At 33.3% G+C, this 23,204-nt stretch overlaps 4 protein-coding genes across 4 annotated transcripts; 2 read left to right on the plus strand and 2 right to left on the minus strand.

The window, feature by feature from the left end:
- Window positions 1–57: 57 nt before the first annotated feature.
- LOC114391852 lies at window positions 58–1,163 on the minus strand. Its single transcript, XM_028352846.1, has 3 exons — window positions 993–1,163; window positions 794–852; window positions 58–684 (listed from the first exon to the last, which is right to left on the minus strand). The coding sequence occupies exons 1-3, from the start codon at window positions 1,075–1,077 to the stop codon at window positions 349–351; spliced, it is 480 nt and encodes a 159-aa protein (XP_028208647.1). The 5' UTR covers window positions 1,078–1,163; the 3' UTR covers window positions 58–348.
- Window positions 1,164–7,423: 6,260 nt separating this feature from the next.
- On the plus strand, window positions 7,424–9,002 carry LOC114391449 (E3 ubiquitin-protein ligase CIP8-like). The gene has a single exon (XM_028352465.1). It carries the CDS (start codon window positions 7,588–7,590, stop codon window positions 8,653–8,655), a length of 1,068 nt encoding a protein of 355 aa, XP_028208266.1. The 5' UTR covers window positions 7,424–7,587; the 3' UTR covers window positions 8,656–9,002.
- Window positions 9,003–11,598: 2,596 nt separating this feature from the next.
- On the plus strand, window positions 11,599–11,970 carry LOC114393518 (basic leucine zipper 43-like). The gene has a single exon (XM_028354872.1). It carries the CDS (start codon window positions 11,599–11,601, stop codon window positions 11,968–11,970), a length of 372 nt encoding a protein of 123 aa, XP_028210673.1.
- Window positions 11,971–13,926: 1,956 nt separating this feature from the next.
- Window positions 13,927–21,718, minus strand: LOC114394045 (serine protease SPPA, chloroplastic-like). The gene is made up of 13 exons (XM_028355593.1): window positions 21,314–21,718; window positions 20,926–21,109; window positions 19,794–19,931; window positions 18,870–19,040; window positions 18,685–18,788; window positions 18,299–18,366; window positions 17,387–17,553; window positions 16,930–16,999; window positions 16,459–16,613; window positions 15,727–15,832; window positions 14,676–14,763; window positions 14,442–14,585; window positions 13,927–14,352 (listed from the first exon to the last, which is right to left on the minus strand). The coding sequence occupies exons 1-13, from the start codon at window positions 21,635–21,637 to the stop codon at window positions 14,122–14,124; spliced, it is 1,950 nt and encodes a 649-aa protein (XP_028211394.1). The 5' UTR covers window positions 21,638–21,718; the 3' UTR covers window positions 13,927–14,121.
- Between the last annotated feature and the right edge of the window lie 1,486 nt (window positions 21,719–23,204).

Consider the following 23,204-nt stretch of genomic DNA (forward strand, 5'->3'; position numbering starts at 1 on the left):
TTCACTCGAGTTAAATTATATGGAGGATTTAAACTAAAAAAAAAAGTAAAAAAATAATAAGGAATAACAGTTGATCTTATTAATAACATTTAAACGAAATCTTAATATAAATCGTAGAACTCTATTTTAGAACATGTAGCTGAGTTCACATTTAAAGTCTCAATATACGTACAAGTATAATTACCTAATATTCTTTTGTGAGACTATCCTAAACAGTACGTAAGCACTACAAAACTGAAAACAAATACAAAGCAAATGGTTAGAAGTACGAAAAAAACTAATCAAGCTAAAACAAACTATATATAAATGTGTGCCAAAATTCCGTATATATGCTTAAAACTTTGTGAATCAGTTATTCTTGGGTGGGTGAGGTCTTGGAACATAATAATCAGCATTCAGAGGCACCAAACCAGACATCTTCGCTTTCGTAGAACGCCCAATATTGCTCCTTTTTCTGTCTTTATGTTTCAGACCCAAAATTCTTTTCCCCGTTTCACGTTTGCAGTTTCCATTCAAGCAACGCGCTTTTCCTTTGGTGGTTACACCCTTTGCCATGTTAATTCCATTGTCAGAGTCTACCGCATTAATCAACTTCGAGATTACTCCTTTAGACATCATCTTCCTTCCTGGAAGAAGCCTGTTTCGTTGATCTGTCTCAGCAACTGCTGGAACACCATGATGAATCTGCTCAAGACAATTATATATTATTGTCACATTCAGCCGCTTTTTGAATTATTTCATCACATACATATACATGTGTTGCATATAATTAAATTAATGTATATATTCTTACCTCTACCTTCACTGGACTTCTTTTTGTTTCAAGTTTGGCAACCACCGGTGTCTTCTTACCTGAACAATAATGTTTGACGAAAGGTTAAGGCATTTTTTTGCAACAAAGACAAAGGTGAGGGAAATTGCATGATTGAACACAACACGTACAACATTAGGAACAAAAGAGATGGGGAAAGTGAAAAAGTTGATTAGTGAACCTTGGTGTTGGGTGTGTGCGCTGGAGAATCTTAGAGGAAGCAAAATGAAAACTAGGAGAAAGGTAGTGGACCTTGCCGACACCATTATTGCGAAGGGAATAACAAGTAATTAAGGGTATGTCGTTGAACAAAAAGAGGAGAGGAATCGTGAGAAAGAGAAGTGGGTCTTTCTTTATAGGGTCCAAATTTGAACCCATGTCAAAACTTGCCAGCTTCTAGCTCTTGGCGCTTTATGAACAAATTAATTAAAGAATGAATATTTTTATTGTCAATATTTAATATTGAGGGTTTCACAGTCTTTGCTTGGGAAAAGTAATTAGCGATAGTAGCGAGAACAATGTTGTTGAAAACGGTTTTGTTTGTAGGAGTGAAGTCAAAGTGTTTGAAGAAAAAGGTGTATGATCGCGTGAAATGGAAGATACGAGTTGTTCAGCGCTTGTCGGCCGTCATGCATTTGCAACGGGGAAAACTTGTTTGGTCCTTCTTCCATGACGCTGCAGTTCCTATGAAACTAATACTTCATTTACCTTTTTCCATCTTTGTCTGTACTTTGAAAACGCATTTTAGCTCATTCACCTAACAAACACGCACCTAAGGTTTTGTTCATATTAATATTATAAGAAGATGTTGATCAATGTCCTTAGCTATGGTTAACAAATTAAAAAGAGAATCTTTTTTATTAGAACACTCAAAATTAAGTTGTTCATAATTTTTTTTTGTTATTTTATGATTTTTATAATAAATATTTTTTGTACAATTAAAGAGTGATCTTAGGTTAAACTTCAAAAATTACTAACTGAAAGCGAGTGGGGATGGGAGAAATAAATTGGGGCGCGCTTTGTGGTGAAGGTGCATAGGAGTATAAAATAATAAAGGTAGTTAGTATAGACTTACAGTTGTATCTCATTCTTGGGGTTCTGAGAAAGGAACAACCCATACATGTAGCTTTAGGCCTAGTCCCATTTTGACCGAGATTAGAGGGTACTTCGAAACAAGTGTTTTGGTTTGACCATTACGATTAGCGAGTAATAATGTTATAATTAGAAACTTAGAGGACAGTATTTAATTTATTCAAAATATAACTAGTAGTACAACTGTTTAAGAAATGCCATCACGTTTTGGTGATAGTAAAAGTTTCATTATTAAATTAATTAAATACCATAGCTATTTATGTTATTTTATCCTTATTAACTTTTTTTTTTATCAAGAAAAAATACATTGAAAACAAACACAAAACTAAGAACAACGACTAAACGTGGTGTCTATGGCATCCACAAAAATCAAATGAGTCAATCTGTGATGTATTTCCTTCACGAAGAGTATGTTGAAGGGTGACGTTTTTAGCTTGGGCAATGAGAGCTTCAATGACATTTAAATTCTCATTTCTTCACGTGTAACTTGAATAATATATTTCTATTTAGGTTTTTATTCATACCAAACCAAACATTTAGATCAAATCATATTAGGAACCTTAATTATTACATTTATTTCTGCCTAGTTGTCGCCCGATAAGTATATCCATACTTCTTCACAAACTCATGAAGTTCAAACCAGACCAAATGTTCGTGGTTGTCACATTACTTTCGCAATGACAATGTTCCCTTTTTACTTGGCTAGATTTCCCATACGCGTGGACTTAACAGGTTTATTTAATTAAATAGTAGTAATATTTTTAAAACAAAAATAAATGTTTAGTTTAATAAAAGTTTAATTATTCATTTGATTCTTATAAATTATAATTATAAAAAAAATCTTTTACTTTCTATACTTAAAATGTTCTCTTTTGATAATATTTTTTTAATTCTTAAATATATTATTTTAATTTCTTTTAGTTGCTTTAAGGATCAAATAAATAATTAAACCTTTAACAAATAAGAAGCTAACCTATATACGTTAAGTAAATTATTACCAGTATCTCTTACTAAATTGTCAAAACCATTTATAATCCTAATTCCAAGCATCAATTTTCATCATTTTTGAAGAACATATATGTTGTTGTTCCCTCTCTACATACAGTATCATTTATGTGCTGTGAAGCAACATCTCATGCTTATTTCACGGGCTACTATGTTGTTGTTTATATGGATTTAATGGTCAAGAATCAAGATTTCAGCTTTCTTCCTTCACCTTCTCGTGGCCCATAAGTCAAGTTTTATTCCTGTTTTGTTCCTTTATCCAAGATGCACGTGGGGTGGCCAAGGTCTCGCATTAAGGTATTGGTATGCTCGAATATACTTTAGCATCAACTTAACTTCATTTTATTTTGAAATTTAAATTTAAAAATTAAAAATAAAAAACTTCCATCCACCCAAATCCTTACAAATTTAAGGCTTACTCAATTTTTTACTAACTATTGTTCTCACTTCATAATTATATGTGTTTTGTATCACCTCTTTTTGTTTTCATTTGTCATCTTTTTCTTTTAGCGATAGTTTTCCTTCTTTCTCTTAACTACCATTAATTATTGAAGACATTTTAGTTAGGATATAACAATATTTTATATTAATGAAAGTAGTATTTCTTAATTTATAGACATTAACTTTGAACATAATAATTTTTAAACAATAAGAGTAAACGGGAGAAAAGTTGGTGGCAACAAGATTAACAATGGCCGAGATACATCGAATAGGATATGGCTTTGTGGGGTGAAACATGGGGTAAAGCCCACAGATTCCTTAATATGACGGCGAATTACAAGGGGTTGAGCTTTCCATGGGGTAAAAACAACTTCTGGGTTGGAATAACGCTACCTAGAACAATTTCTGATTCATTTGTTATGTTGGTATGACTTAGAAGTTAGAACTTCAAATTACATGAAGTGAATAAAAGAAAATGACATCACCGTTAAGAGGGAGGAAGAACTGAAATAGAGTGAAGAAGTGTTATTTTCATTTGTTCAAATTAGGTGTTTCAGAGCACAAATTTTTGCAATCCGTATGCGTAAGATCCATAACAAATGTAAATAAGACTCAGTAATTATGTGGTGCAGGAAGTAAAGGCTGCATCGGCCAACTTTGAGTATTGGATAAGGAAGGCCAACCTTTAAAATTATGGGGCGTGCAAGAAATAATTATGTAGTGCAGGAAGTAACGGCCGCATTTCCGCCCACTAGAGTAGTTTAGCGACGGCCCATACCACTGTACCAGAGCCACTTCCAATGAAACCAAAAGTGTTTTATTTTACGGTGCCAAACATCTTTTTTGGGTAATTAAAATTGAAATCTCAGCAAAAAAATCTTTACATAAATGAAAAAATTAATTAAGAATTCAAATTTTGTAAACAATATAAAAGTAAGTACTAAATACTAAAGTACTTGTTATCAAGAGAAAGATAGCATAACAGAAAATACATTATAATTTTTTCTTCATCATAAAAAGTAAAGTATCTATCAATTTTTATTATTGATAAGTAATTTTTGTTAAAAAATCAAATTGACAATATTTAGTAGTATATTTCCTCTTTTTTTTTTATTGATAAAACTTACATCCTATATCTTTCTTATGGGAAATTCATGTAATTACATCTAAAAATTATAATTTTAAATTTATTGATAATATAAAAAATGCTTAAATATGTTAGTGCTTCATGAAATATACTTGAATTTTTTTTTTCATCCTTGATAAAAAAAAATTCATTTTTGCTCTCTAATATTTCCAAAATTTTGGTTTATGTCCTTGCTATTAATTAGGTTTGTTAATGGCTAATGTATTTGTTAGTTTGACATGTTGGTTGCCTAGTGTTTTGCCACATTGGATTAAATGTGTCACATAAGTGAAGATAATGGCATGTTGAGTGCTGTTTGGTTCAAATCTAATGACAGTTGTGGTGTTTGGTTCAAATATGAGTAAAGATAATGAGTTAGAGGTGGGTTGGACACCATGTTATAAGTGTCGCGTTGATGGCATAGTAACAGTGAATTTGTGGTTTCATGTTCATGGAAGTAAATGTGGTGATTTATTGGTTTGGGTGTATATGAAAGACAAAGAGATAACAATAAAATGAGAGAATAATTAAGAAGAGATTAGGGGGAGAGAGAAAAAATTTCTTTTTATTTTTTAATCTATTAATTATTAATAATCATATCATTAAATATGTCATGTTTACATGCCATATCAATGATCAAACAATCTGATTAACACAAAACATAAATACTTGATGTGTCAAATTAACATATATTAATATTAATAGTTAATCAACTTTACTAATAACAAAAACATAAGTTAAATTTTTTGAAATAACAAAAAGTAAAAATGAAGAAAAAGATTATCACAGAAAAAAAATCAGATATGTATAATAACATATTTAAGTCTATAAAAAGTGATGTAATTTATTTGAAAAATAATTAAAGTAAAAGCATGAAATAAGAAACATTAAAGTGATGCTTTCAAAAAAGAAAAAAAAACGTTAAAGTGAGACCATAACGTGCAAGTTTTTATGGATCGTAAAGCTTTTTAATATTATCCCATTCCTTTTCAGCTGAAATTTATTTCCTTTTATGAAAGAAAGCAAAACCGTAAAACAGTTTTAATGTTCCGTGAACGGAAAGGAAGAAACGAATCGAAATCCTTCTCCCCATAGTGAGTTAAGTACTTCTTTTTCTTATTAATTTTCAGTCATCATTTCTCTTCTCCCGCAATAAATTGACCATTTAAATATCCGCCAATAAATACACTCTCACACATTTTTTTTCTTCTTCTCAGAATACACAATTTGTATACTTGCGTGTTTGCATTTCAATTGAGTACTAGTATAGTAGGAGTATCCACTATCCAGCACTAGAATTTAAGTATTTTCACACAATCACAAAAAAAAAAATCTCCAAAATTATTACTCTCCTCGTTCCGTTATAATTGATATATGTAAGAAGAAAAAATTATCTTAAAAAATTGTTATTTTAATTTTTAACATAATAATTATTTCTTTCATTTATATTTCTTATGATATTAATGATATATGTTATAAAAACAACAAAAAAAATAAATTAATGATGATAAAAATAATTTTGTAAATTTATTATTTTTTAGTCTAAGAAAAATATTATCCCATAATAATTATTTTTTTATTTTTTAATGTGATATTAATTTTTTATTTATATTTTTTATAATATTAGTTATATGTATAATAAAAGTTAAAAATAAATTAATGATGATGAGATTAATTTTGTAAAATTATTTTTGTTATATATTTATTATTATTTTTTAATTTATATAAAATAGTATAGGACAAAATTTATAACCTGATGAAGAAATTTTATTTATTTATTTGTTAATATCTTTTTAAAAAATAATTAAGACAATAATTATAATATAATGAGACTGGGAAAGAGTATTTTATTTTATTTTGAGTAAATTACACTTGTACCTTATGTGTTTTTTTTTTAATTATACTCGATATCTCTTTATTTTCTTATATTACTTTTACTTTCTTTTTTAAGGTTAATTAAAATATGTGAGCAAAGATGAAATTATCCTAATATTTTTGTTATATATCAGCAAATAAAATTGACCTAACATCTTTGTTAAATCCTTAATAACAAATTGACAATTAATTCTCTGAATGGACCTTTCTCAAGATAATAATAATATTTTTTTTAATATTTGACTCTTACTTTATTGTTGCTAAGATGCAGTTGTTGATTGAAAACATTATATTAAATACCTAACCATTAAAAATAAATATTTCAAAGAAAAGATTTTAAAACACAAATGCAAGAGCAAAATACTAAAATTTGAAACAAAATATCATATTCAGTCAAGAAGCATTGTTAGAAACACGTTCAACAAAAATGTAGTAATCAAATGACCCAATATATACAAAAAATATTGAACTAAAAAAGGAAGAAGAAGGAAGACTCTTAATACATGCATACTAACCAAACACGTTCAACAAAAAACTTGATTTACGTCCAACAAAAAAGCTCGATTCACGTCCAATTAGAGAAAAAAAAATGAAATATTTTAAAATATTTTCAAGTTGAAAACGATGCTATGTCTTTTAAGGAATTAAGAGGGATGAGATGTGAGTATTTTAAACATAAATTTTCTTTAAAAGTCATGTGATCATGCACATATTTTTTGTTGAATTATTAAATGATATTTAGGAGGGAATGAGTCTAGTTTGATGTGAACTAAATAATTAAGGAATTTTTTAGGTGTAAAAAATGAGAGATGTTAGATGTTATTTAGAAAAATATAAGAGGTGTAAGTATGAGAAAGAAAATGATGATAATTTAAACATAAAATTTTTATTGAAAATTATATGATCGCTTGTGCATACTTTCTGTAAAATGATCAAATGGTGTTCGAGAAGAAAAAAATTTGTAATGTGAATTGAATAATTAATTTTTATTTTCGAATGTGAGAAAGAAAAGATGTCGGATTCAATTTAGAAGAAACATAAGAACTGTTTTATTTATATTTATTGTGGGGCATATGAAAGGAAGGCACTCACATTCACAACGTGTGCGTAAAGAGAGCGAGAAACGGTGTGTGGGTTCCCGGTAATCCGGAGGCGACAAGGCACGGACATCTAAATAGGGGTATTTCCTTCATTTCACTCCTCACCCTGTTGCCCCACACTTTCCATCCAACCAACAATGGCAGATGTAACCACCTACCTCCGCCACCACCCCGACTCCGACCCCAACCCCAACCCCAATCCCAACCCCAACCCCAACCCCGACGACGACCAAACCCTAATTCCCTTTCCCTATTGGGATTTGGACTTCGATTTCGACCCCGAATTCCCCTCAAACACTCTCTCCTTCACCGACCGCGAAAATCAGGTCAATTTCATCATGGATCTCTTCCACCAGAGCGTGGAGCAGTCGCAACTCACCGATCCTCTCTCCAACGACGCCGTTTTCGGCGCCATCGATGGAATCGATTTAGGTTTCCCCGCCGCTGACGACTTCTTCGTCGGACAGAGATTCTCCGTCGGATCCGACGAATCGCACACTCACCCACACACGCTCGCGGCGAACGACGACGGCGTCCTAGGGTTCTGCGCGCATTCCAACGAAAACGACGACGTTGCAAGCATCCCTCTCTGCTGGGACGCGCTTCAATTAGAAGAAAACAACAACAACAACAACACCTACGAGGATTTCGAGTGGGAGGAAGTGATGGACGAGAGAGACGTTATCAGCATGCTAGATGACACCGTTTCCGTTTCCCTCGGAATTGAAGAGGAAACAGAAGCAGCAGCAGCAGAAGAAGATGCAGAATCTGAAGTCAGCATTTTGGAGTGGCAAGTTTTATTGAACTCCACCAATTTGGAAGGACCGAATTCGGAGCCTTATTTCGGAGATAGCGAGGATTTCGTTTACACCGCGGAGTACGAAATGATGTTCGGGCAATTCAACGACAATGCATTTAATGGGAAACCTCCGGCCTCCGCCTCCATCGTGAGGAGTCTTCCGTCGGTGGTTGTGACCGAAGCTGACGTGGCAAACGACAACAACGTGGTCGTCGTCTGCGCGGTTTGTAAAGATGAGTTTGGTGTTGGGGAAGGGGTGAAGGTGTTGCCGTGTTCGCATCGTTACCATGGGGAGTGCATTGTGCCGTGGTTGGGGATAAGGAACACTTGTCCCGTTTGTCGCTATGAGTTCCCCACTGATGATGCTGATTATGAGCGGAGGAAAGCGCAGAGATCTGTAATGTGATGATGATGGTGATGGGGTTATTATTAGGGTCAGTTTTTTGACTTTCAGTAATAGGGTAATGGATGAAAACTTGAAAAAGTATAGATTTTTTTTTTGCTGCCGAAGAAATTGTGCTTTTTAATTTTAAAAAAAATTGAGTCTAGGGAATGATGTTTCTCTTTGAATTGTACTTTTTGGGATACATCACAGAAATGAATCATTTTTCCATCATGGAGTCTGTGTTTGTTTGTGATTTCTTCATATTCTTGTTCTTATGGATTGCTCTGCTGCTATCTTGTGTCGTTCTGGGTTACGGGCAGATTGGAACTCTGTGAAAGTGTTAGCAGGTTCCTTTGACGGATTTTATATCCTCATGTTTTGGCTGTGTTTGCATTCACATTCGATTATCTATAATTATTCAGAAATACCATTCAAGTTTGTTTTAGGTAAAGTGTTCGTAACTTGCGTGTTTAGTTCTAGATTTTGAGTCCGAAATTGATTTTGAGAAGCAGCTTTTTAATGGATATAGGGTTTAGGGTCATCTCTCATCTCATGATAAGGTCATGTTTAAGAGAAAAAAGATCATTTATAAATTTTCTTAGGACCAGTTAATAATTTGATAAAATATTATTTTTTCTTTGTGCATGATTTAGCACTTTGGGTTTCACATGTCAATAAATCAATGACCATCTTTGTTGTGGTCTCTTTTTATCCTTTCAGCATGTAGTAAAAAGTCTTTGCTGGCTTTCTTTGTCTTCGAGGAAGAAATTTCTTATCTGGATCTTTGTTTGGCTGGACTGTGTTTTCTAGGACTTGTTATTGCAGTACTAAGGTTTTACTACTAGAGTTTCAGCTTTATGGTGTCCTTTTATAGTTAAGGACTACACAGGGTGATATTTTAATTTTATTTTTATTACCACAGGGTGAGATTTCTAGAACAATGCCTCGGCCACCGGCTGATATAATTAACATTTTCTTTGTGACTTAATTGTAATTCTAGTTACTAACAAACTCAAATTTGTTGCAGTTGCCTGAAGATGCAACAGTGAAAGTTGCTTGAAATTTGATACTTGTTATGGAAAATATTATTTTCATTGATTGAAACGTAGGTATTCATTTCTTTCTTAAGGGTGTTCTTGTTGAGTTTTTTGATGCAGATTCATTTGTTAGGGGGGAGTGTTCATTCTCTCTTTCAGTACGTGTTTGGAAGGGGGAGTGTTCATTCTCACTTTTAGCGTGAGTCATAATAAAATTGATTTTGAATGATTTTTCATCTAACTCCAAAATTACCTAAAATTGTTTCATCTCAGAATAAATTTTGAGTTTTTCTCCGATGGGAAACTAAATTCGGAGAAATTTATCTATAATCAATTTTGGATTCAGTGTTTCCAAAGTAAATCAAAACACACACTTAATGTGGGCGATTATTGTCAAGCATGCTTATGCAAATTAATTTTAATAGGAAATCAAAACACACACTTAATGTGGGCCATTATTGTCTAGCGTGCTTGTGCAAATTAATTTTAATATATAATTTGTTACGCCGCTGTAATTAATTATCTATTAATTTGATTTACAAGAAAAAAATGAACTCAATAGGAGTAACAACAATAGATAAACAAGGGTCACAGTTGACATTTAATATCTATGGCTATTATTGATCTGCAGACTATTCCTTTTTTCATTATGCTGAATATTTGACAGTTTTAATTAGCTTTTTCTTGTGTATATGGCATATGATATTACCCTTGGTTTTATCTGATAACATTGAGCTATAACAAACATATGAAGAAGCCTGGTTTGCAATGCATTAACACCACCCGAAACTTTCCCAATCCATTAAGTTTTTGTGTAATGCCAGATGATTATCAGCCTGTTTGAATAGCATTAAACGCACTTTCTCCTTTAGATTATAGTAGATTAAAATGTGTACCTAAATTAATTTCAGTCCGATCAAAACGTGTTATAATATGTAAAATTTATTTTGATAAGAAACAGACATGCGAGTTCAAGATCCACAGCACATATGACGCTGGAAAGTTACTGATTTAAAACTCCACATGATAATTGTGTCAAAAGCTGGTGATTTACTATGGATGAGAATCCCTATCAAAATCTATCGTGGGCAATATTAGACTTTTGATTAGCATCTCCGCCATAGTAGCAATGAATAGGGAAGAAAAGAGCTTTGCAATTGCAAGTGAAATACTTTTTATATACGCATCAACCTTGGGAATTCCTTGAAGACGCCAAAAATACCAATTATTTCATTTCCTTTTACCATAACATGTGGCATTTTATTTAATTTAAGAGAGAAAGGATTATATAGTATAAATTTATACAGTTATTCAATCACAATTCACTAAGATAAGTGAACTTTTCTTCAGTTTTTAAATTTAGATTGAAATAGATGTAGCTAAAGTTAACGCGCATTGCCATTTGTTCTTGAGTAGATTAAATAATTAAGACTAGAAATAGAAAAAAGAACAGCAGATTTAATCCAATATTTCACTGAATTGAGTGTGCGGCTATGCGCTTATATGGCATGATTTAATCCTCTGGCTCTTATCCAAGATAGAGAATCACTGAATTTCTTGCTTTCTATCATGTTTCAGGCATACTTAGTCAAAAAGTCAATGCCATTGCCTTCCCTGCTATTAAAGAACCTTGTCTCTCAAATTTCTTTTGTCTCTATGTCAATTATTTCCCACCATTTTTGCCGAGTAAAAGGTTATCGAACCATGATATGTTATTAATCTTGATCACATTGTATTCTTAACTCTCCTAGTATGCCGAATCAAGATGATCTACGGAACTTAACACATCCATAAATACATAAGCCAGCTTAAATGCCAAGAAACTCCCTTATCTGCTTGTGCTCTATCTGCATTAACTATCCAATCTATTAAAAACCTGTAAGTCCATTAGTTCCAGCTCTCTCATACTCACATGAAAAGTTGAGAAATGGAATGCAATGAAGATGATGAACTCCATGTGGCACCTTATTATGCTTCCTTAAGACAGTGCCTTCCCTATCATTCTCCAACCCAAAAACCTATCTTTACCTCAACAAACCTCCTGAACATGGAAGCTGGTGAAAGCCATACTTTGAACCATATGGATCCACCTCATGGTTTGCATCATATTCCATTTTACTGCTCCCAAAACCTTCCTAGCAACAGCAACAACCCAATTCAAGTCCCACTCCATAAACCCTCTCCCAACACATCATCAAACAGTAACAACAACAATTCTGATGAAGCAAAGGCTCTCCTTGATGACAGAAAGAAGAGGATGTTCTCAAACAGAGAATCTGCTCGCAGGTCGCGGATGTGAAAGAAGCAACAATTTGAAGTCCTGCAGTATCATGTGGATCATCTACAGACATTAAACCATCAACTGTCCCAAAAGATCATTTATTTGTTGGAATTTTACCAACAAATCCACCAACAGAATACTCAACTAAAAGAGAATGTTTCCTCTCTTCAGGTAGCACTCTCTGACTTGTTGGCTCCTTCTGGAAGTGCTGAGCAACCTCACCTCATCCCTAATGACTTCCTAGCCGAGCCTTTGACTCGACCAGTTGCAAGTTCCAGAACATAGCCATTTTGAGTACCATGTTATGAAGTAGAGTTACACATATATGTGCTCTAAGAGCACTTATAAGCATTTGAGTGTTGAATTTGAATCTGATGGGGAGACTTTTGGCTTGAAGCTGTTGTTGGTTTCAGTGGTGCAGACTCCATCGGAAAATTTAAAGTCCTCTAGTAATTCATTTAAAGTTGTGTCTACTCCAACGAGAGAATTACCTCGACGACTTAAAATCTCGCGTAGAAAAGTGCTGGGTCTCGAGAGCTCCGCAACATTAACCTGGCATAGCTCAAGCTCAAGCACAAGTTATATCTGGCCTGTAACAGACAGTTAGATATCAGATGGCACAGTGTACTTGTTAATATTCTCTCTGGCTCCACTAGAATCTTTATCACTGAACATGAATAAATTCCATTACCTAAAAGAACGCTGATCAGCTTTTATGGAGCTCAGCATATCTACCCCTTCATATGACTTCTTGATTGAAGCCAATCATCTCATAAAGTTTCCCATGCTTAAATTTTCCCTACAAAAAAATTAAATTATAGTGTTGTTATGTTATGCCAACAAATTACTAGATTACAAAACCCAAGGACAATATCTGCGCTGATTGTTTATGAAACTAGAATGTGTTCCCTATTTATTTCATAGCTCAGACGAATATACTTTCTTTTCAGCTACAATTTCCTTTGGTTGCATTTAATTACCATTCAAGTAAGGTTTCAAATTGCTATATTTTTCTTCATCGTAAAATTCTATATTATTACTGTATTTGACACAACTCATAATATGCAATATTCTATTCCTATGCATGGAAAGTTAACAGAAACCAGCAATCTGTAAATTCATGCATATCTATTCTAATTATATTTAAGCTGATTTTCAAGACGAGTTAAGTAGATTTGGAGAAATTTCAGTAAAGGAGAAAAAAGCTACAAATCACAACAATTAGTAAGGTTATCTACTATCTATTTGTGTCTTTAAACCAAAAGTTTCCTAAACTGAACAAAATATCAATTAGGTTTATAACACAGAGATCATGTGTCATCTGTCAAACATACCAGCATGCGTGTGTTGGTTTGTAATAAATCATAAAATTTATATTATCAGTTTCATTTATATTATTAGTTTGGATAATCTATCAAGCAATAGAAACGAAAACACAAAGTAGTCACACTTGAATAGAAATAATGTTGCTCAAATGATGTCCTTTCTTTTTATCTTAGGCTAAATAATAAATATACCAAATAATTAACATAGTAGAATCACAATGACACAATAAAAATTCTACGGAAGCGACAAAGCCTGTATTTCCACTAGTATTATTTTAATGTATTGTTCATTCCAAATTTGAAGTTCACCCTTGCACCATTTGGGAGGCTGGTTCACCCTAGAACGCTCCCAAATCCATCTAATCATTCACGTCCCTTTGCATTACTTTCAATGTCCAACAATTACCTCTGTGATCACTGGCATAAGTGTAGTATTTGATAACATTAAAATATGCATCTCTATCTCTTCACCAACATGTTGGTACGAGTAAAATTGAATTCAAGTTTTTTAAAAGGGAACTACTACTACTTGGTTAAGGAATTATTTATCACAATTACCACAATTTTTTTTCAGTCACTTCTCTTTTCTTTTCCTAATACAAACCCTAAAGTTTCAACAACTTTAGCATCTGAAAGCATCTACGCAGAATTAAATTTGAGTAAATTAACATATCTTTATTTTTTTTTGGAATCAAATTTTCTCCAAAATTATACACACGATATAGTTCCCATTGTGCAAGAGGAAGCAGGATGAGATATTCACGCATGGGTATGTGCTTTTCAGTGGATTGTATGCATCATTATACAATGAAAAACACAAATAGAAGGAAAAGTTTATAAATAACTACAGGGAACTAAGATAATCTTTTATCAATGCCAAAATGGGGTTGGCATATGGATATCCTTCCAATTTCTCAAACATGATTCCGTCCATTCGTGCTTGGACTTCATGGGAAAATGTCAAGTCCTGTAGTAATTCATTGAAAGTTCTGTCTACTCCAACGAGAGAATTACCTAGACCACGTAAAATCTCGGGTAGAGAAGGGCTCGGTCTCGAGAGCTCCAACACAGTAACCTGACATAGCTCAAGCACGATTACCAAAATAATTGTCTACAGGTATATAAGCATACACAATCTTAAAATAAAGGTATTATCAAACCGACCTGTCTGTCCAGCGGTATATTGGCCTTCAATTTTGCTATGGCAACAGCTCGAGAAAGGCCACCAATAGCATCAACCAAACCGTGAGAAGCTGCGTCCTTACCAGTCCAAACCCTTCCTTGTGCAACCTCTTCCATCTTGTCTACCTAGTGACAGAACAGCAACTGTACGTAACTTGGATTTACAAGAGGATGAACAGAAAGCATGAAAAATAGCTAATTGAATTTAAAACATACAGTCATAGATCTGGATAAAGCTGCCTTATCTCGAAATTGTTTATAAGCATGCTGCGCAGACTTGGAAAATAGCTCTGCTTCATCTGGTCTGTAGAAGAGAGAGAGAGAGAGAGAGAGAGAGAGAGAGAGAGAGAGAGAGAGAGAGAGAGAGAGAGAGAGAGAGAGAGAGAGAGAGAGAGAGAGAGAGAGAGAGAGAGAGAGAGAGAGGATGATTATGAGTACCAACCCTCGAATCAATTAAAAGTAAAAGATTAACGCATAAATGACAGCAAAAGCAAGGCATTGAAGACAAACAGGCTATATAAAAATAACTCTTAGATTAAAATCATCACCAGCATTAGTAAGATTATATTCCTACATTGCAAGCAAGCCCTGGACCTGCCTAGGGTGATCTTTAGTGCCTCTCTATTTCTCCTCTATTTCTCACATAACAGGCGTAGAGGATAAAGGCAACAAAAATGTTCCATGTATTTCTCTACTTTTGCCATAATCCGCTTGCCAAGATTAAACAACTTTAAGATGGGCAAAAAACTACATTGATGACAACGTGGGCAACTGGAGTCATTGAAAAACATCTCTACATGTTTTGTATCATAAATCTAAACTATCTGCACCCCGTAAGTCATTGCTCTGGTTCTGCCGGTGCCTTTAGGGACACGTTTATGCTCTTTTCAGGGATTATGAAAAGGGAAAACTATAATTGATAACAGTATCAAGTGATACATGTGGAACCCGAGCCAGGTTTTATCCATTGTCCATCAAACTCTCTAATTGATTAAGGAACTTCCCTAATAACTGAATTCAAAGAATGAGAAGTATATATTGAAAGCCAAAACTGGGTTAAATGAAAGGATTTTAGCTGGATTCAAATACTGCCGCAAAAATGGAATTTCATTATCAGCTTATTAAAACTGGACTGGAGACTATTCAGACAGATACTTTGTGTCTTCCATTCACAAACAGACAGTGCCTCACAGTTAGATATCAGATGGAACGGTGCACTGGTTAATATTCTCTCCTGCTCTACTAGAACTTTAGCAAATTCCATTACCTTAAAGAACGCTGTTCAGCTGCACGGAGCTCAGCATATCTACCCCTTGATATGATTTCTTTGTTGAAGCCAATCTTCTCATAAAGTTTCCCAAGGTTAAATTTTCCTACAAAAATATGTTATAGTGTTATACCATCAAATTAATATATTACAAAACCTAAGGACAATATCTGGGGAGCTGATTGTTTATGAAATTACAATGTCTTCCCTCATTATCTCAGAGCTCAAATGAATATTTTCTTTCCTGATACAATTTCCTTTGGTTGCATTTAATTACCATTTAAATTTCAAACTGCTATATTTTTCTTCATCATAAAATGCTATATATTATATTACCATATTGACACAACTCATAATATGCTATATTATATCATGTGCATGGAAAGTTAACAGAAACCAGAAATCTTTAAATTCATGCATATCTACTCTTCTTTTATTCAAGTTAATTTTCAAGACGAGTTTATTTGGAGAAATTTCAGTAAAGGGAAAAATAGCTACAAATCACAACAATCAGTAAGGTTATCTAGTGATATCTTGTGTATCTAAATCACCAGGAGTTTCCTAAATTGAACAAAATATCAATTAGGTTTATAACACAGAGAGATCATCTGTGTCAACTGTCAAAACATACCAGCATGCGTATGTCGGTTTGCAATAAATTTTAAAATTTATATTAGTAGTTTTATCATCCACACATTCCTTTCTTTCTCCTACTGAAACACCCAGGTTCACCTGTGACCACTCCAATTGAACCAGTTAAGGTAAGACTTTCTGCAACAATAACTCCTGCTCCCATTGCCATGTAGTACCCTCCACTTGCTGCCACATCAGACATTGAAGCAATGACTGGTTTTGAGGCAGCCAGAAGCCTGATTTCTCTCCACATCCTGCAGATCATGACAACAAAACTTTATAGTTAAACAAGCAAACTCACCAAAATACTTGCACTTAGCATCATAATTTCATGACAAAGATCAGATAAGTTTTTCAAATTTAACTAGATCATTAATGCACTAATAACTCCTCTCCAATCTAAAAGTAGGATCTGAAAGAAGTTCTAAAGGAAAAATCAAAGCAGTATATGTTTTTACCAAGTATTATTGCTTTGGTATAGATCTTTCCTAAATGTGTCCAACCAACCATTTCTTGCATGTCATTTTAACAGAGTGCATTTTGAACAGTGGGAAATTTACCAACACTTACAAATCAGAAGCAAGAGCATCCCCTCCTGGACTGTCAATTCGGATAATAGCAGCCTTGTATTTATTTGACTCTGAGGAGAAAAAGAAGGCTCAATGTGACCTCCAAAATTATGACACAAATATAATAACCAAAAATAATAAAGCATAATAACATTGCCAAAAAGTTTCAGGTTTGGCACAGCATCATAGTTGAACAATGAAAGCCAACGTTATCCGTGTTATGGAATAAAAGTATCCAATGTAAAAGGTACGAAATAAAAATGAGTGTTTTGAGGCCTTACAGGGTGCAATAATGCTGAAAATTAGACAAGGTATTAGAAGGATAGAAATGACTTAAATTAAATTGCTATGATGGCAGTGATTTAGGCCAAGAAATTGATGGACAACTTGTTGACATGATGACTAAAGCGCTTCCGATATTAGGTTTCATAAAGGTAACTTCATAAGATTGAGTGTACCTCTAACTTTGCGTATCTTCTCAATTAACTTCTCTCCAATGATACCAGAGCTACGGGTACTTAATGAACTCTCGATACGGCGAATACTCCCTGAAGCTCGGATGATGGCTATTAATTCTTTGCCACCTGATAGTCCAAGAGTCGATTTCCTAACTCCAGAGTATTTTCTGCATTTGAGAAAAGAAAATATCAGTGTATGGTTAATGTGAGCTGTTTGGAATATTTTAATTTATAAAGTATCTATTCACATTATAAATCTGTTGGGAAACAAGAAGCCATATAGTAAATAATATATTGCAATGGCGGCATCACCACCTGTGCCGCTCATTTGCAACTGAGACATGGTGGAATGCTCTGATACCAATTGATAGAACCTTGGGAGAACCACACCACAAAAGCTAGTTGTTGTCATTGGAGTCTGAGGTCTTACCAACCCCACACTAGAATCCCATACTTCCAATGTGGGACTAAGTCCCATAACTTGCAATTGAATCCTAACAATCCACTCGAATCAATGGAGTCAGATTCTGACTTATCATCACCAAAACCTTAAGATCTAACAAAATCTCCCCCAAAGATGCTTGGAGGAGGAAAGGAATCCATTGTTCTAGGTTAATCCCCAATAAGAGGGAAACAAGAAAGAAACAACCGTGATTTATGAATATTGTTTTTCATTGGTGAAAATTAAGGTAACATCTTTGATTATGGAAGTTATTACAGCCTTCAAACAATATTATAAACTTCCGAAATTAAAATGAAGACCAGGAACAAAAATTTTAAGAGACAGTGAATTTATTAGACTAAGAAGGATTTGTAGAATTATTTTAACTTAACTTCCATCTATTCAGAATAAATGTCATAATTCAATGTAACCATATTAGATTTTTGAGGCCCTGGAAGAAAAAACAATACCTGTTATCAACCATAGGAAGATTTTTATCAGTTTTAACTTGAAGTCTCTCCTTTAACCGAGTGATAACCTGCAAAACATTTAATGTTTCTTATCCTTTCAAGTTTTGATTCCCTTTGATTGTATCCTCCAAAACATTTTGTTAACCAGTGTTAATTATCAATACGTATGAATGAAGTGCACTCAACAAGTTGATTGAACGAAGAAGAAAATAAAACCAACAGACTCTAAAGGAGCTGGAGAAAACCCCTTTTTCAGAACATTTCCATTAGATGAGATGCTGTCATACTCTCTCAATGTGATTATATTAATCATGCCAACAAGTGACAGGTTCACTCATGTTGTCATGCAAGTAATCAGACATATAACACCAGTGTACATCATGTACCTCGTCATCATAGATTATGTCTGTTAAGAAGCCCTCTTCTTTAAGTCTCTCTACTTGATAGACACCTTTATTTATGAAGTTCTCAATATCTTCCCTTTTCTTTCCTGTATAGAATTTGCAGAAATCCAGAAGTTAATTTATTGATCCAAGATTCAAGTAGGTCTTTAAATACACTTGCATTGCACCTCTAGCAGAAGAGACTTTGTCCAGCCAATTAGTATAGATATTATCAAGCAACGCAGTAAGCATCTCATGATGATCTTCAGACATGGTTTTACGGGTAAGTTGATCTCCTACACTTTTGTATTTGCCAATCCTTTCCACTTCTGGTTCAATTCCAAGATTCTCTAAAACACCTAAGAGAATTAATAAATGACATAAAAAATTAGTTTTAGGCTAACTATAGTCATCAAAGAACAAGGGTCTATTTTTGGTCCTAAGTCAGAGACCGGTGTCACCCAACCCACTGGGTCAGAGACTAATCCCAGTCGCAGTTCGTGACTACCACTGACCCAAGGAAATTTTGCACACAATGTGAATCGAATATGGGTTCTCCTGCTAAATAGATTGCTCTCACTCATGTGAACGCGGTGAGGTCTTACACCGCTGCACTGACATTTTGGGTTGAACAATGGTCTATTTGATTTGGGAAAGTTTTTTCTATTTCCAATATTAATTATAAAAGTGTTGCCTTGTTTTCACTTTTTTTAGTATAAAGATTTGTATATGAAATTGTATACTTATTTTTTCCCCACTATTTCTCATACAAATGTTTGAAAACAAAAATAAAATGAAAAAGGTGGTATTTTGGTAACTAAAAGAAAAAACAAGAAATAAAAAAACAGAAAAAAATTCCTTATATTAAACTTGCCCTAAATTTATAAGGATTTAGCAACAAGTCCCCTACCAATACCTACAAGATGGACAGGAGGATAGAAAACAATTTTTCAATAACATCAAAAGCATGAGCTGATGCCATAAGTACATACATCTGAACAATTAGCATGCTATAAGTTTTATAACTTTATTTATTACTTTATAGGGTGCACCATACACTAAAAGGTGAACCTTTGCCCACAAATATGCAAGAAAAAGCAGAATCAGCTTACCTCTGAGAAATGGGGCTTGAACAGTCAATCCAAACAAAGAAAAATATGCACTTGGAGGGGCATATATTTCTTCACAGGCACACGCAATATAATATTCTTTTTCTCGACATGAAGGGACGTAAGCCACAACAAATTTTCCTACAAGCATCATCAACTATCAAAGCTGTTCATAAGTAGCAAATATCAGAACTTATAGATCAGAATATTAGATGATTCAAAACATTGTATATATTTAGTATCAAGAATCACCAAATTTAGGGGGCATTTGGAAGAGTTTATAGTGAGTATAATTAAGCTTATAAAAATAGCCTATGACCATCATAAGTTCTTCTTACCTTATTTCAATAAGCTTTTTGTTGTCATTTATCAAAATAAGCTCTTGTCAGCTTGGTCCAATAAAATTCAAGGTCAAATTTATGGCATAAGTTCTCATGTGATAAGAGCTTATCGAATAAGCACTTAGGACCTTTTTGGATAAGTTTATCAAAAGCACTTCTAAGTGAAGAAAAAAATGAAATGAGTTTCTCCATAAGTTAGCATAAGTTAAAAATCATCTTTTAGAGAAGTTATATGAGAGAACTTCTACAAATTAGCTTATGCATAAACTAATTTTAGCTTATCCAAAAGCCCATTTCATTTTTTTCTTCTTATTTTTCCTCCTAGAGGTTCTTTCAGAAAAATTTATCCAAACATGCCCTTAATTAAGTTATCTCCCCAATCGTAGCTTAATGTATATAAACTTCAGTTGCTTCATAGCCTCAGAAAACCACATATACCAGTGTTCTTTGGGAGAAGAGAAAACATACTGATTCAGGCAACACAACAGCGCTACCTACTTGCAACTATAGCAACTTAATAAAATTAAAAAAAAAAAATCGTATTTAACAAATAAATAATTTTCTTGAATTTTCTCTAATGGATACATGATTAAAAATAAAATAAATTGGCTGCCTTGAAGAAATTATCACAGATTTGAGGCTGTAACCAGTTCGGATCACTACATCTATGTAACCAGCTCACTTGACCATAGTATATAAAACAAGATTGTAAAAATGGAAAGTAACATTAAAAAAAAATAGTTACATTATTACTAATACTAGTTACTGAATTATATTTTGGTAATTTGACGCACCTGATTTTCTGAAATTCAAGATATGTCTTCGAATTTCTTCGACCTTTGCCCAACCACAATTTAAAATATCAATATGGAGATAGATGCCGGAAATTCGAGGGTCATAAGTTGCCTTGAAGAAATTATCACAGATTTGAGGCAGAGATAATCCCGGGGAGAACCTACTATTGAGCTGATCCGATATCTAAAGCGAAGAAACATGCAAAATAGTAAACTAGTCACGCACGTGAGTGAGAAGAGAGTTATAACTTATAAGGTTGTTCTGGTGGTTGAAGGTAGGAGAAAAATCTCGTAGGTTCGAGTCCTCAAGCTAAGAAAAATTAACAAACTATAAAAATAAAAATAAAAACAGTGCGTGAGTGAGATGTTAAAAGAGAGAAGGGGAAACCTGGCCGCGCAACTTGATTGTTAACAGGGTGCCGTATCGGAGACGCTCCCAGGGGAAAGCCGTTAGCATCTTGAGGTTGACGGTGAACTTTTTCCAGCCTGTGATGGGCTTGAAATCAAAGTCTCCGGTGGGATAGTCTTGTTTGGGGGAAGATGAATAATGACGAGGAGCGTGGAAGAGGAGGGGTGCGCGCGTGAGATGTTGTTGAGAGCATTGGAATTGGGAGCGAGTAAGTGCAGCTGATGATGATAACGCGGTGTAGGTGTGGCGGAAGCGCTGAATGGCGATACGAGTGCGTGACATATTTCCGTGAGTTTGCCGCATCACCGCGGCAAAACGTGGGAGGGAAAAAGATCCGAGAAATTTGCCTGTTTGTCTGAGAAGGTAATGCTAAAACGAGTTTCCAGAGATTTTAACGCAGAAAAATAAAATAAAATAATTATTATATCAGGTTCTTTTTTTTTTTTTACAAATGTTAGTGAATAATTGCCAGTTTTTTTACACCAAGAATCCAATTCATAACATTTCTCTCTTTCTTCTGGTCTTATTATTCCCATCAACCTTATAACTTCATTATATTAAAGATGTAGTTAATCCAACTTAATCAGAATTCTTCAGTTAAATTTTGAACGTGTAGTTACATCAAATACTCTAATGAAAAATTTTGTTGTTAATAATGATCACATCAGTTCAAACATAATTGTTTTTGATAAATAATACATCTGATCTTAATAAAAAATAATTAGTTTAAAAATAGAGGTGAACTGAAAAAAAAAATTCACATGATTCATGTAAGTTTGGATGAAGTCAATCTACTTATAATTTACAAAAAATAAAAAAATAGGGTCCTCTTAGATAAAAACAGTGTAATTTAGAATTAGAAGATAAGGTATAATAATAAATATAGATTAAAAAATTGAGATTATAATCAACTTTTAATTTTTTTTTCATCTCTATTCGATTTTATCATGGTTTTTAATTGTTGATTTTCAAATGAAGTGTGAGAGTATTTTAATCAATTCCAAAATTTTAATTTTATTTATTTAAAATGGTTAATTGTTGATTTCATGTAAGTTTTGAACTTCGCTTATCTCTTCAGGGTGTTATAAATTCTTTTGAAGTATTCTGAGGATAAAGAATTTTCTTGAAACAGTATCCCGTGTTTCTAAATTTATACATAAAAAACTCTTTATATTACAGAATTAAATTCTCGTTCTAAAGAGTCTTTATTTTCTTAATTAACCCACTTTTTATACCTTGTTTCTTGTCTTATGTGGTGTACAACATTGCATAGAAAAGTTGTATGCCCCACCGAGTGTATAAATTAATTGGCATGAAACTGGTATAATTTAATAAAAAATTTCAAATTCAAGTTTAAAATATATAATTACGTTAAATACTCAGACCAATTATATTTAATGAAAGATACATGTAATATATATATATATATATATATATATATATAAATAAAAAATAAGCTAACATAAAAATTTACACGACACAATTATGTAAAATTTTAAAACAGTAAAATACATACTTATCAACAGGGTGTTTGAACTTATATTTCCTATGTGGGGAGACAGCCCAACATCAGAATCTATCGTTTTTAGATCTAGGGTGGCCTAACATATGTTTACAGCCGGCAATATGAGACTAATTCCTCTGCTTATAAATGTTTTTCTATTCATAAAACTAAGAATCAAATCTATTTTATGTATGCTTAAAGGATTGAAGTTACTGATTAATCACTCGTATCTCGTGAAGAGAGAGTGCCCTACAATGAAATCTATCCTCTACTTCACCAAGATTTGTGTATCATATCAAACATTTTCAAAATCGCGGGCATGCTAGGGAAGTTAATAGTACATGTATATATTGCATCTTATTTAAA

The sequence above is a fragment of the Glycine soja genome, chromosome 17 (assembly GCF_004193775.1).
Source record: "Glycine soja cultivar W05 chromosome 17, ASM419377v2, whole genome shotgun sequence".
NCBI classification, from domain to species: Eukaryota; Viridiplantae; Streptophyta; class Magnoliopsida; order Fabales; family Fabaceae; genus Glycine; species Glycine soja.